At 41.4% G+C, this 13351-nt stretch overlaps 1 protein-coding gene across 2 annotated transcripts in view; it reads right to left on the bottom strand.

The window, feature by feature from the left end:
- NFATC3 (nuclear factor of activated T cells 3) overlaps nucleotides 1-13089 on the bottom strand; it is a 78728-nt gene extending 65639 nt beyond the window's left edge. For both annotated transcript variants that reach the window (XM_076349330.1, XM_076349331.1), the window contains exon 1: nucleotides 12892-13089. In XM_076349330.1, coding sequence (XP_076205445.1) covers nucleotides 12892-12991 — 100 coding nt within the window. In that variant the 5' untranslated portion in view covers nucleotides 12992-13089. The remainder of the gene's footprint in view (nucleotides 1-12891) is intronic.
- Nucleotides 13090-13351: the final 262 nt, after the last annotated feature.

Raw genomic sequence — 13351 nt, 5'->3', positions numbered from 1 at the left:
CTTCCCCACCTTGCTGAGGGATCACAAAAGTTACCAGATGCTCTATATTCACATAGTGCATATAAGATATATAAAGCTGAAGACTTCCATTGCAATCTTACATCAGGCATCTGTGTCATCCTTTATCAATGAGAACCAGAAGGTCTGTCATTTTGAATATACATTTGCTACCGTCTGGAAACAGACTAGTTTACAGAAGCTCCTGTTCAGTATTAAAACAATGCTGGCTCGTCCCTTACTAAGCTGCTAACTACACTTCAACATAAGCTGTCTAACTGGAGAATATAATTAAATAATATCCAGAACAACTGCTCCTAAAGTACATTTTGCTCACTATTTACCATATCAGACTGCACATTCAGGACTAGTAATGCTTGCCCACCAGTTGTTCACTCCTCAGCGATGTACTGGCACATGCATATGTGCAGCTGTGCAGTGAGCCAGATTTCTCCACAGAAGGAAGGTCAATTACTATCAAATGTCTGAACACAAGCCCTGTGCCAAAATTATCCAAACCACTTTATTATTCTAGGTTTGTAAGCCGATAAACAAACAGGTTCAGACAATAGGAGTTGTTATAAGGTACCAAGAAAGTGCAACACGACCTAGGTCTTACAAAAATACTACTGCAAAAACAGGATCAGTAATCAAGTCCTTTATGAGGAGAGGCTTAAGCATTGCCACAGACATCATGTGTGTTCTCAGGCAAGTCATATAACCTGTCTCCACTCCCAAACTTTAAAAAGAACGACAACCTCTTCTGTTTTTCAGTTCTGTCATGACAGTTACCATTATCTCTTTCTGAACATGATGGTATTATAAAGAATGCCACAGAAATATCTGTAAATAAGAATAAAAAAGCATATGCAGCTCCATTTTTTAATTTCATTATCCTACTGATTTGCAGCAGTTCATATATTTCTTGGGATGAGGGAGGAGTCTTAATATTCACAAAGAACCCCAAATACCCAACAGTCATCGTTTTCCTTTTGTGCACTTAAAAAGACAATTGATCACAGTTCTTGTTGGTACACTACCACACTAAAGCTCTATAATTGGATATTTAACTCCAGTTTTCCATTGCAAGCTGTAAGTTCTCCAGAGACACTTCCTACAAGCTGAAACATCAACTTAAAAAACACAACCCAAAAACCCCCTAAAAAAACACAGCAATGCATTAGTTTATAAGGAGTATAACTGACTAGTAAGCCACCAAATATGGTACTAAAAAAGTATAAATTGGGAAAACAATTAAGGTAGCAAGGTGAAGCAGGGGGAAGACACATCCTTATAGGCAAAGTTTAGCAACACACAAAACAGTAGTGCAAGTTTAAGCTTTCAGAAAAGATGATTTGCAACTGTCATTTTACAAAGCAGTTCTCCCTCTTCAATGATTTTGTGCTCTGTTTCATGGTCATATCAGATTGCTCAAAAAGGATAAAAATAACTTTTACTTCTGTCAATTATGTACGCTAGAAGCAGCTTTGTCATGCCCATCAGAATTTCACTCGTTTTCTTGTGTTAAGCAAGAATACTGGCAATGTACAAGAAAAACAGTCTTCTCAACAGTGGGAGCTCGTCAATGAGTCTTTTCCAAATTCTAGTCTGGATGAGAATTCATTATCCTTGGTAGAAATGCAGAAGAATAATGAAGCTGCACTAGTTTAGGCAGTGTAAGCAAGAGAATAATACAGCATATCAAATGTTTACAACTGACATTGAATAAAATAAGAACATACTGGCTCTCAGAGTGTAACTACGCGTTATGTTTTTTTCAGCACCAACTACCCTCCCACACACACTCACACACAAAAGCAGAGGGGAAATGAGAAGAGAGGTATTTTTAACCCAGATGATTTTGGCAATCAGATTTGCAGTGCACTAACATAAATGCCTGTATATATACAACTGACAGGATGGCAAGCTTTAGGACATGGGGAGAAACAAGCAACTAGGACAGGAACTGCAGGTGTTTTCACTATCAAATAAAAATGTAACATGCAACTAAACCCTTAGGCCATAGCCTGATATGCATTTAAACTAGAACAGCAGTCTTCGTGTACATCCAGCTTCACCCTGGAGTAACGGAATTAAGTTCCAAATAGGGAAATAACAGTCATGAAATTTGATTTGGCATGTAAGAAAAAACGACTAAATAAACAGGAAAATCAAATGCACCTGCTTAAGCCATAAGCACATTTCAGAAAATTCTGTACTTCTGTTGCAGCAAATGGAGTTAATCTCAGTTGAGGGTTTTTCCTTTTTTTAAAAAATGTAAGTTCTCATAATCTGTCATAGCAGAGTGCTCTGAGATACGTTGATAAAAAGCGATGTACAAAGCAGGTAAAGAATCCAGCTTCTAACTGTAAGGTTCAACAAGAATTAGTCATTCTAAGTTCAGTTACAAGAACAGAAAATAGCAGCCGGAAGCGCTAGGCAGTGTTTGTACCTGTGCGCTCTCCAGCTCTCCTGGTATTACTGGTTGATTATGAAGCATGTCTTTTAAATGAAAACTTGGTGGAAAGCTTGTGTTTCAGTATTTAAGGATTATTCATTAATACTCATGACAGGTTAAAAAAGAAAAATATTTACTTTTTGCTTTAAAAAAAAAAAAATCTGTAAGTTCTACGGGCTCCTCTTTGCTTCCTTTTTTTCTCTGTGGGTATGTCATTCAAGAGGGCGCAGTATTTTACTGCATAATACTCTTGTAGACAAAACGGAAGCTGTTGCCCTCCAGTTCGATGAAGCCTCATTGTCATTCAGTGTTAGATAGAAAGTCAGCTTAACACGACCCAATAGTTCAGAGATATTAAGAAATACACTATGGCCTTTGGGGAGATTCTTAAAATGACACAATACATCCGTGCAGCAGTTACTAACACATAGTATTAACAGCCTGTTTGTCACTGCTATTCTGAAGATGAAGTATGTTATTCTATATGATCAGTTGTTAGAATTTCTGAAAGGACTGCAGCCCTGCAATCCCAGAGCATCTGGTATGTGTAGACATGGGAACTGAGAGAATACTGAGCACTCCAAAACTGGTGTGTTGTGCCTGACGCACATGAAGACTGATCGTAAAGATAACTGAGGACATTAGGCAAATACTGATCGAAGAGAATAAGGGAATTATGTGCTGTAGTTGCCAGCCAAAGGTTTGTCTGGATTCTTGATATTGCAGGCCAATTTATCATCCACAACCTAACTCTTCCTTTGGGAGGGGCAAAACTAATGGACTCCATAAAAGGCTATTCAGTTATTCAAAGTTCTGGTTTATGCTGTACCTATAAACCAAAATCCTCACCTAACTACCTACATGGATGCCTTTACCACTGATCAACTTCTAACACCAATGAGCTTGCTGATAGCAACCTGCTGCTCCATACAGAGACACCTCCAGGTTTACAGTCTGCTCCAGTCCTGAACCAAGCACTGAGCAGAACCCAAGTTTCCAAGATCAGAATGTGTAAGTAGGGCCACAGCAAACAAAACAAGACAGGATTGTGTAAGAAAATGGGCATTTTAGTTTATAGGAGAGTATGGTGACATAGGCTAGGGTCTTTGAGAAAATTGGTAGAAAAGGAATGCAATAAGCCAAGGCAAGAAGTTTGAGTGGGGAGAGGTTACACAGTAAGAGGGGAGACCGAAATGGGGGCATGCCTCTTTCTGTTTATCAAACAGAGCATGACACAGGGGCTGAGAACTGGTATTGATAGTATCTGAACAAACTAGTTTGGGAACTCTTCACACCTTAGCAAAATTACACTGTACTTCTGCAGCTGTCCTACAACATGACAAAGGGCAAACCATTCCACAGCAGGCAATCCTACTATATAGTTAACTCAGTATTTCAAATCATTAACATTACAGCTTTTCACCAATATATATTTTATAATATAGCTTTAAAGTAGACTTCAGGTGCACAAAACTCAAAGGCTCTGTACATCAAAGGACTGAAACGAGCCAGAATGATAATCTGAAACTTTCCTGTTTTCCCAGCTGCTCACATGAATGCAGAATCAGAAACACCTTGAAATCACTTTGCTAAGATTGACACAGTAAGCATAAGAGGCAGTAACAGGAATCAAACAGCCAAATGAGAAAGGGGAGGCTGAAGCTGAGCATGAACGCCATTTTTTTCAGCAACTTTCAGAATGATCCCCCAAAATACAAGGGAGACCATATTAACATTCCTCACAACTGTGTCACATGCAAGCCCTGAAACTTTGCATCTCTTCACAGAGTCCTAAATAGCTTGCGTTTATTCCAGCAGGGGTGGAGGTTTCACCACATACTGTACCTAATCAGCCTGACCTCCTGCCCCCAGCCAAAAAAGCTAGGCAGTTTGAAAGACAGTAGCATTTGCTCTCAAAAGCCTAAATTTGACAAATTACACTGATGAAATACAGAGACTCTGACCTAATTTAAAGAAGCTATGCAAAATACAAAATGTTGACAGATTTTCTTAGTGGTTCTTTGGATTAAACCACACATTCTCTTGGGGCCTTGTCACTTGAGTACAGTTATCCCAAATGACACCACTAAAGCCTTTTGTAATCATACAGTTACTCCACCTCCTCATCTCCTCTGTGTTCTTGATTTAGGGAACAACTACTAGAAAGCATCTAAGATACACGAGTAGCTATAAATCATTGTAGACATTATTACAGTCCATTATGCAGCCATCAAAAGCAGTGAATCATCATCACTAACGGTTAATAAATGCACCCTGACTGTGTTATCAGCTTGCCATTCTGTTTTTAGAGTATGCTTTCATTTTGGGTATGAAGATACAAAGGGTTACTCTGTAAAACAACTTTAGTTAGAAGGTAACAGCTTGTGCCCTGTCCCAACTACAATCAGTCACAATTCCATTCCCTCTCCAGCATAGTACAAATGCTGCTTATCACTGAATTTATGTTTAAGTGGTCTTCCCATTTTTTCTGTTTACCAAAACAATTTAAAAAAATTTAAAATCTGGGATTAAAAAACATTTCTCCCAGCATTTGTTCCTAAAAAGCAAAGTTAGCAGCCACTAAAACACAGACTCTCATTAAGCAGTGAATTTAAAGTTATTTGCCTCCTGCAATCTTGAATAACCTCATACATAAGAAAATTGAGAGATCTTGGTTTGAAAGGACCTAAGAGTAAGTCCAAAGAGGAATATTTACAAGATTTTGAGAATAACCCTCTCCAACAACCTGTTAAAAAACAAACAGAAAAACCCAACTCCATCCAGCAATTTTGCTATATTAAAAATATTTCTTATTTTTAGAAGTGATGACTAATCTTCAAAGTGCAGTCTGAGAAGCCATTTTTTAAACAAGCAATTGCTATTAACCTAAATATTAATATGAATAATATGATTCTACATTTCTGGGAATAATAAATTAGCTGTAAGTACCTGCTCATGTTTCTACCTACAAATGTCTTTTATGCAGCCTCAGATGAAGTTTTTGTTTCTGCTTTAAAAAAAAAAAACCAAAACCACAACACAACACAAACCCAAACCAAGCACAGAGTTCTATTTTCATGAATTTATTGCTGAAAGAGCATGGGTTTGTATTCAGATCCCCAGAAAGCTGATTCTTCTCTCCTTCCCCCAGGTACATAAAAACGAGGACTGGGCCTCCCAAAGAAAGTGGACAAAAGTATCTTCTCTTTTATCACACCTATCATCCTTTGTCTGAAAAGTAACCATAAACATTCAACGCCACGGAGACATTTAGTCAGAAGAGCCACGTAAATGATTAAGTTCAGCTGTTCAGTTAACTCACGAGATGTGCAGGCCACAACACAGCCCGAAAGCCTGCTTATCAACCAGTTCTGCAGTTCTTCAGATTTAAACTGATCTTCCCTGAATGACTTTGAGCAGTTCAACATTTTTTTTTGATGTTCTATTTTGCCAGTATTTCACAAGAATACTCACAGATGGGTGTAGTAAAGGTAGAAGAGAATGTTGGCTTGTTAATAAGCTTGCTCCTGTCTTGCAATTTTACTTAGCCTTACTGATCATTTCACTCATCTTAAATTCCACTGTCATTCGAACCCCACATGGCATGCCCGGACAAATGCAAGGACTTGGATGTTGTTTTACAGGCTGGGCTTACTGCCAAGTCTGCTCCACTACTTCCCTGGCCCACTAGGGCAGCTTTAGGCAACAACTCCCGTATTTACATTATTGCTGTGAACAGCCAAACTGCTGCTTACTATTGACCCAGGCGCAATCTAGTCTCATTTCTCACTCATTCACAGCAACATTACTTATTTGGCCACTCTTCAGGTGGGATATGATAAACTGCTTGCAGTTGTACAACACAAATAGAAGGAAAAAGGCCATCATGTTTTAAGCAGAGGGCTGCTTTTTACTTTGAAGAAAGAAAGAGCTTATTTCTAATTTTCAGAAATATGTAAGATAAAAGCATTAGCACAAATGCTTTTGTACCCTGCCCATCTCCCACACCCCAACTCTCAGGATTTGTTTTCATTTGCACTGTGCCCATAATTCAGATGGGAGGGAAGGGGACAGAGGGTGAGGTGCAACTATGAATTCACACACACACACACATTTTGTCAAACTAGGGATCTTTTTCAAATCCCTGCACTACATAGTGACTCACTACATAGTGACTCTCGATGCACTATGTAGTGATCCGAGAACCATATGCCAAACCATAAAACTTATGAAATTAGATCAGGTGCAACTACAACTGCTTCGCAACAGCACACAAGAGAGTTCGGTATTTTTCCAAATGGTCTCGTCCTGGTCAAGCTTTATCCAAAAAGGCAAGACTTCATTTAGGCAGCATACTGTGAAAAAACACAACATACTCAAACATGTCAGCTTCCCAGGATTACCATCTTAATCTGTTACTCTTAATGGCCAGGCAACTCTGACTCCATTGATACCAGATTTGACTTTAATACACATTTTCCTTTGGTTCTTCCTCAGTGTCTCTCTAAGTTATTTTGAAGTCACAAGGTTCTTGTCACAGACCCTCTATTTTTGGTCAGATGCAGCTGTTTGGTTTTCCCTCCTCCCCTCCATCAGCAGATTACAGAATTGCAGCCTATGACTGATTTGCATTGTGTCCCTCCTGCATGTCAATCTTTTACGTGCACAGATACCAGCATCCACTAGCTTGTAAAATAAAATGATAGTAACTAAATTTCCCTCAAGTGGTAGTTCCTATCACAATACATTTAATGCTCAATATCTAATAAATAAACAAACATTTCTGTTAAAAAGTATCATTTATGTCTAAGGGAGAAAAAAAGAAACGGACTCAAGCAACTCATCCATTCATTCCTTTCTTAAAGTTGCACCAGTTGATCCTACTCTTAATCCACATGAGCTCTCTTTTGTATAGCAAATGTTTACAGACCAGCACAGACAGCTGTATTTATATGGATGGCTCAAACTATACATACTAACCACAGAGTTACCATCTTGCGCAAAGACTTTCTTTCCTACCCATTCATATAGGCAACCAAATCTAAACAGAATAAAAAGACTTTAAAAAGGAATAAAACTTTAGGTGAACCATACAAGTGTGCAAGATGGTATCTTAAAAAGACTTCAGAAGATCACGTCTTGAGAGTTTCTCTTACTCAGCTAAGGAAAGCAAACTTTGTAGCAGTTCTGGATCAGAAGTATGTGATCACAAAAGTGAATTTCACCAAGAGCAACCCTCAAGTCAGCTCACACCTCGAGTTCACAATTATTGCCAGCATCCAGACCGTAATTTTCCACTCAGTCTAATTATGAGACTGCTCTCTTTCCTACCACAACTTGACTTTCTTAGTATTGCTTACCTTAATCACCATCTTAGGGAAAAGAACAAAAAGTTCAAGCACGCTGCAAACTTCTGTAAACAGCTTAGGCTGTTTTCTACTCCCTACCAACAATCCCTGACAGCAATACCTGTCATGAATACACACTTAAGATGTGAAGAATAATACTTTACATATTAATGATCAAGGCAAAGCTATAAAGACTAGTACTGTGGTGGTGTTTCAGTACAAATCATTGGCTGTAAGACTTTTATTACCTATCTAAATTAAATGACACATACATAGTGCCAGTTTTTGCTACAGAGAACTCTGCCTAGCTACTGAGGAAAAATTCAGCACCCGTCATGGCTTCAGAGCACTTAACACATGGGCAGGAGGTAACCGCTGAGCAGCCCAAGCAGCTCTCAGATGCTCATAGAGAAAGGAGGTCAGAGACAGAAACCTTCAAAACAAAAGATCGGGTATTACTTTGACAGTCACAATGGCAAAATGCGTATTTCAATCTTGATGTTCAGTAACAGCCTCAAACCAGTAAGCTAATGGCTCTAAGCTAGAGGAAAAAAAAATCAAAGGAAAACAAGAGTACAGAAGTTTTCAAATAAACTAAAGATCCAAATCCAGATATACTGTCCTTATCCAGAGCGAGGCTCCAGCTCGCAAAGATGTTTTGAATTGTCACTAAATTCATCACAGAACTGGGATATTTTTCATACTTTTCATACCATACTTTTCAGGAGAAAAGAAAGAGAGATTGTGAGATTCATCTGTAACAGGATTACTAAATAGTATTACTTAACCAAATATTAAGTCACAGGAAATATAGAGAACCTCTTTTCAGCTTGTTTCACAGTTTCCAAGAAAATAAAACAGATACTATGAACCAAAAGTCCAAGGAGGGTACTTTTATCAGTACTTTTAAAGCACTCATAGTTTGAGAAAACAAATAAACATAGTCAACAAAGGATGATTACTTGTGTTGAAAGATAATACGAAGTTCTCCTCCTCTACTTCATAATCCAAGAACAAAAAGGTGGGTGTTAGGGTGGAATTCCACATATTACTCTGTTTTACTGGGTAACAAAACCTTAGCCCGTCTTTCGCTCTTAGAAGACTTCATTAGAAGTAACAGAAACATTTTAGACAGGACTCTAAACAGCAGTATCAATAACTCATCTGTCAGAATTTCCTAAGTAATTAAATAATTCATTTTCTGGATCTTGAACAGTTTGCAGCCTCTAATTTTAAGTCAGTCCCCATTTCACATACCAACAAGAAATAATTCTGGATATTACAGAATCTTACAAGATACTGAATTCCCAGCTCAGTACTACATACCCCAATTTCTTTAAAGACCCTTACCTTGTAAAAAACTCATTCTTTAAAATAGAAGATGAACCCTTAAAATAAAAATTCAGCTAAAGAAATGGTCATAGAAACTTGTATTTGCTCCCCTTTTGCACAGTTTGGCATTTAAACAGTATACTTCATCCTCAGCAGAGTTTTTAACAGTAGTATGAAGACCTTAATGCAGTTTATTTGCTTAATGCTTAATAAATTCTAGGCAAACTTCCCAAAATTATACTGAATAGTATTGCAAAACTGGGGGGGTGAAGGGGACGGGGGCATCAGAAGAAAAGTATTCAAGTTAAACTCATTATTCAAGTGTCACATATTACATCTCAAAAATCTCTTCATTAAAAAGACAAAACATGGTGACACCTCAAACACATTAATTGACATAGTCAGTTACACGACAATCTATTTTAGTAGATTGTACAGGACCTGAACGATACCGTAATTCACATGCCTACTCAGGCATTTCAAATGCAAATGATACAAGGTGGCAAGATGCAATCAGATGCTACTGCAACTAACCAAACAGTTTCGCAAGAAAGAGTATACCAAAGAGATTTGGTTCACTTCAGAGTGCTCTATAGCATTACCTTTGGGCACTGGAGGCCTGAATTATCTTGTCAGAAAAAGATGAAGCTCATTAGTACCTAGAACTGTACCACCTGTTTTGAGCGCTGAACACTACAAAATCAAAGTGATGATTTCTTTCTTCTTTTGGACAAGGACACTAAGGAATCAGAGAAAAAGAGAGAGACATTTTGCAGAAGGTGCTTAGTATCTAACTTCCACTTAAAAGTATCTGAAGAGCTTTTGACAATCTCTTATTTAGCAACCACCTGAGCAAATTTTTACTTCAGTTCACAAGCTGTATGAAATGGGCTATCCCTTTGATTTCACGTGAAGTATGCTGCAAAGATTGCAGTACTAGACTACAGACTTTCAGGCATCTTTAAACCATCTTTCATGCATTCCCCTCCACAGCAGGAACTACAATTTTCAGATCAAGCACACAAGCACTACTGCAGAACATTAGTCTCAATTCCTGCCACTTAGCACAAAGCTATGTTAGTTCTACTATCCTGTAATCCACTGAAATTGTTTGGTATAATAACTCAGAATCCCAGTTGATTTAATTTCTCTTGTTGTCCCTTTAATGTCACAAAAAGGATAATCTACTGCCTGGAACTAGCATTTTCTTAATAGTTCAGAAATCAAAAGTATATTAAATGAAATGAGAGGACAGCTCACTTTTTCTTGCTTTTCATTAAACATACAGTTAAAGATAAAATATATAAACATTATACTTATGTATGTACATATATAAAAGAATAAAATCCTCACAACACTACAGTAGTCTCAGCATAAAAGAAAGCAATAACGTAGATCTCCATGTTATTTACACAAGAACTTGGTACTAGACACTTCTTTCACAAGGATGCCAGTCCCAAACTTCTAGAGATACAGCATGAAGCATGAGAACGTGTTTTCAAGTGTTCTCCATGATCATGGAAGACTTAGTAATTTCAATATCATTTATTTCAAATTAAGCAACTTTCCCTGTGACCTACATGTTTTATTATTAGCATACACTAGAAAAAAAAAATACCTTTATACTTACATTGCTGCACAACGGACAACATCATTGAAGCAAGCGATATGGAATTATGAAATATATGCTTGAGGGAGATCTAAGAACTTTTGTTCATCTAATATACTTGGAAGAGGGGGAAGGGAAAAATGTAAGATTTCCAATATGGGTCCTCTCTTACATGAAATCTAGTTCTCCATATGTAAAATACACGGGCAGAATTAACAGCTAAACTCTGGCGATCCTTTTAATAGAATACTTGAAGGCAGAGACCTATTCTAACCCTTTCCCCTCAAGGCCACATCTGTGCACAGCAGGCGAGATCATCTCCAGTATTCCACAAACAGTGAAATTACTGAGTTACAGATGCAGAGGCAGAATTTCTTACTGAAAGCTACAGCAAACAAATCAGTTCATGGTCCGAATATCACATTTCCAAATTTGCCTCAGGAATAGTTTTAATTTACCAAGCATGGAAAATTCTCTATATTCAGAGTAATATCTGAACTGCTTGTTAAGGAATGCTACCAAAATACAAATATTATAAAAGTGAATTGAGTACCACTAGTATTTCCAGTTCTCTGAGCAACTTGTTTTCTCATTCTCATCTATCATTGATGGAGGAGCATAGTCTAGACTACTAGTTTTATGTGAAAAGAATAGAAATAGGGCCTTCATAATTATTTTTGTTGTACTTTGTTAACATTTCCCCATTGTTTTCATATGGTACTGTAACGCATTTATTTGGCTAGCAGAACTCAGGCCCCCTTCCCAAAAGGGCCATCTGCTATTCCACAAAGTTAGAAAATAGGCAAAGAAAATCTCCTCTTATCTGAAGGAATCGATAAACTAAATCTTACCGTCAAAGTTAGAAATTTTGTAAGAAGTTAATCCCAAGCGTTCACACTGGATTATATACAGACTGTATCAAACAATTTTTTTTATAATCAACTTATGCAGACAACCGAGTCAGAGAACAAAACAACATGGCTGCATCATTTAGCCTGGACGGAATGATGTTTCAGAGCTATCTTATCACCTAACCAGCTAGACTTAAGACAGTGCATTACCAATTAATACTTATTTCAAGTAGGTCAGGAAAAAAGCATGCAGCCATCAGACTCTGGTACAGCTACACACCACACTGCTGGCTCTTATTGATTCCACACATCAGAATTTACAGGGAATACTTTATTTTCTGCGGTTTAAAGAAATACGAGTTTTTTTTCAACGGCATGTTCAGGCTCCGATACGACAAAACAGAATAAAACGGAAGCACTCTGAAATGTGCGTGTACGTCTGCACATATGGACCCCAAGAGCCACCGCATCTCAAGGCGCAGTGTTTTGCCCATCCACACGCATATACACGCACGCACACAGAGTTTCTATGAATACACGGGAGTAACTGTGATGCTTTAGGTACGGGCAACAGTTAGGCTGAACGTTTTCATCGCAGGAGCCCCAAACAAGCCTCCGGTCCAGCCCCGTTAGTATTCCGTCGCTCGCTGCCCTATGCCAGATTTAACGGCACGCTGTACCTCACCGGGAACCCCCGCCGATCGCCCCCCCCCCCAAGCCCCGCGACGCGACCCGAGCTCGGCGCCGGCAGCGAAGGGGGTCGCACGCGGGTCCCCCCGCCGCTACCTGCGCCAGCGGGACTCGGGGCCGCCCCCGGTCCGGGGAGGGGGGGGCAGGCCCACCAGATCCAAACGGCCCCCTGCCTCCGCGAGGGCCGGGGCCTCCCCCCGCAAAGCCACCGCGCCCCGGGGGAGGGTCCTGCCGGGCGACGCCAGTTCTTGGGTTTCTTTTCCCAGAGAAAGTTGTAACGGCGGCGAGAGGCCCGGAGAGCCCCAGCCCGGCTCCGCCGGCGGCATCGCCCCCCCTCAGCCCCCGGGGCGCCTCCGCAGCCCCCACGTCCCGCGAGGGAGGGGAGGGGAGCGGTGCCGTGAAGCGGCCGCAGGCTGAGGGAGGAGGGACGACGGCGCCGCTCCCCCCCGCCTCCCGGTCTCCCGCGGCGGCAGGGCAGGCGGCGCCCCCCCCTCCCCGCTCTCGCCTTACTCGGAGGAAAACAGGAAGCCGACCCCCCCCGGCCCCGGCCCCGGCCCCGGCCCGGCGGGAGGGGAGTGGCCGCGACCCGGCTGCGGAGGAGCGCACCTGCAGGCCCCAGCGGCGGCCCGGGGCCGGGCTGCCCGTCCTCCCCGAAGATCAGCCTGAAGTCGAACTCGTCGGTGGCGCCGCAGTTTGCCGTAGTCATGGGTTTGGCCGGCGAGGCGAAGCGAGACCCCGTCACCCTGCCGGGCCGCGCCGGGCTCCTGCCGGGCCGCGCTCCCCGCCGCCGCCCTTCAGGGCCGCCTCATAACACCGGATGGCGCCGCGGCCGGAGGGGAGGGGGCGGGCGGGGGAGGGGAGCGCGCAGGGAGGCGGCGGCGCGAGCGGCGGCTCCGGCCCCAGCGCGAGCTCCCGTGCCCGGGCGCCTTCTGTCACTCAGGGGGGTAGGGCGCCTACTACGGGCCGCGGCTGGCCCCGCCCCCGCACCGCCCCGGCCCCGCGCGCCCTCCGGCCCCGCCCCCTCGCCGTGCCCCCGGGCAGCCCCCCCCCCCCCCGCCCCGCCCCG

This window comes from Aptenodytes patagonicus, chromosome 11 (genome assembly GCF_965638725.1).
Source record: "Aptenodytes patagonicus chromosome 11, bAptPat1.pri.cur, whole genome shotgun sequence".
Taxonomy (NCBI): domain Eukaryota; kingdom Metazoa; phylum Chordata; class Aves; order Sphenisciformes; family Spheniscidae; genus Aptenodytes; species Aptenodytes patagonicus.
This window is presented reverse-complemented; position numbering and strand designations above follow the sequence as displayed.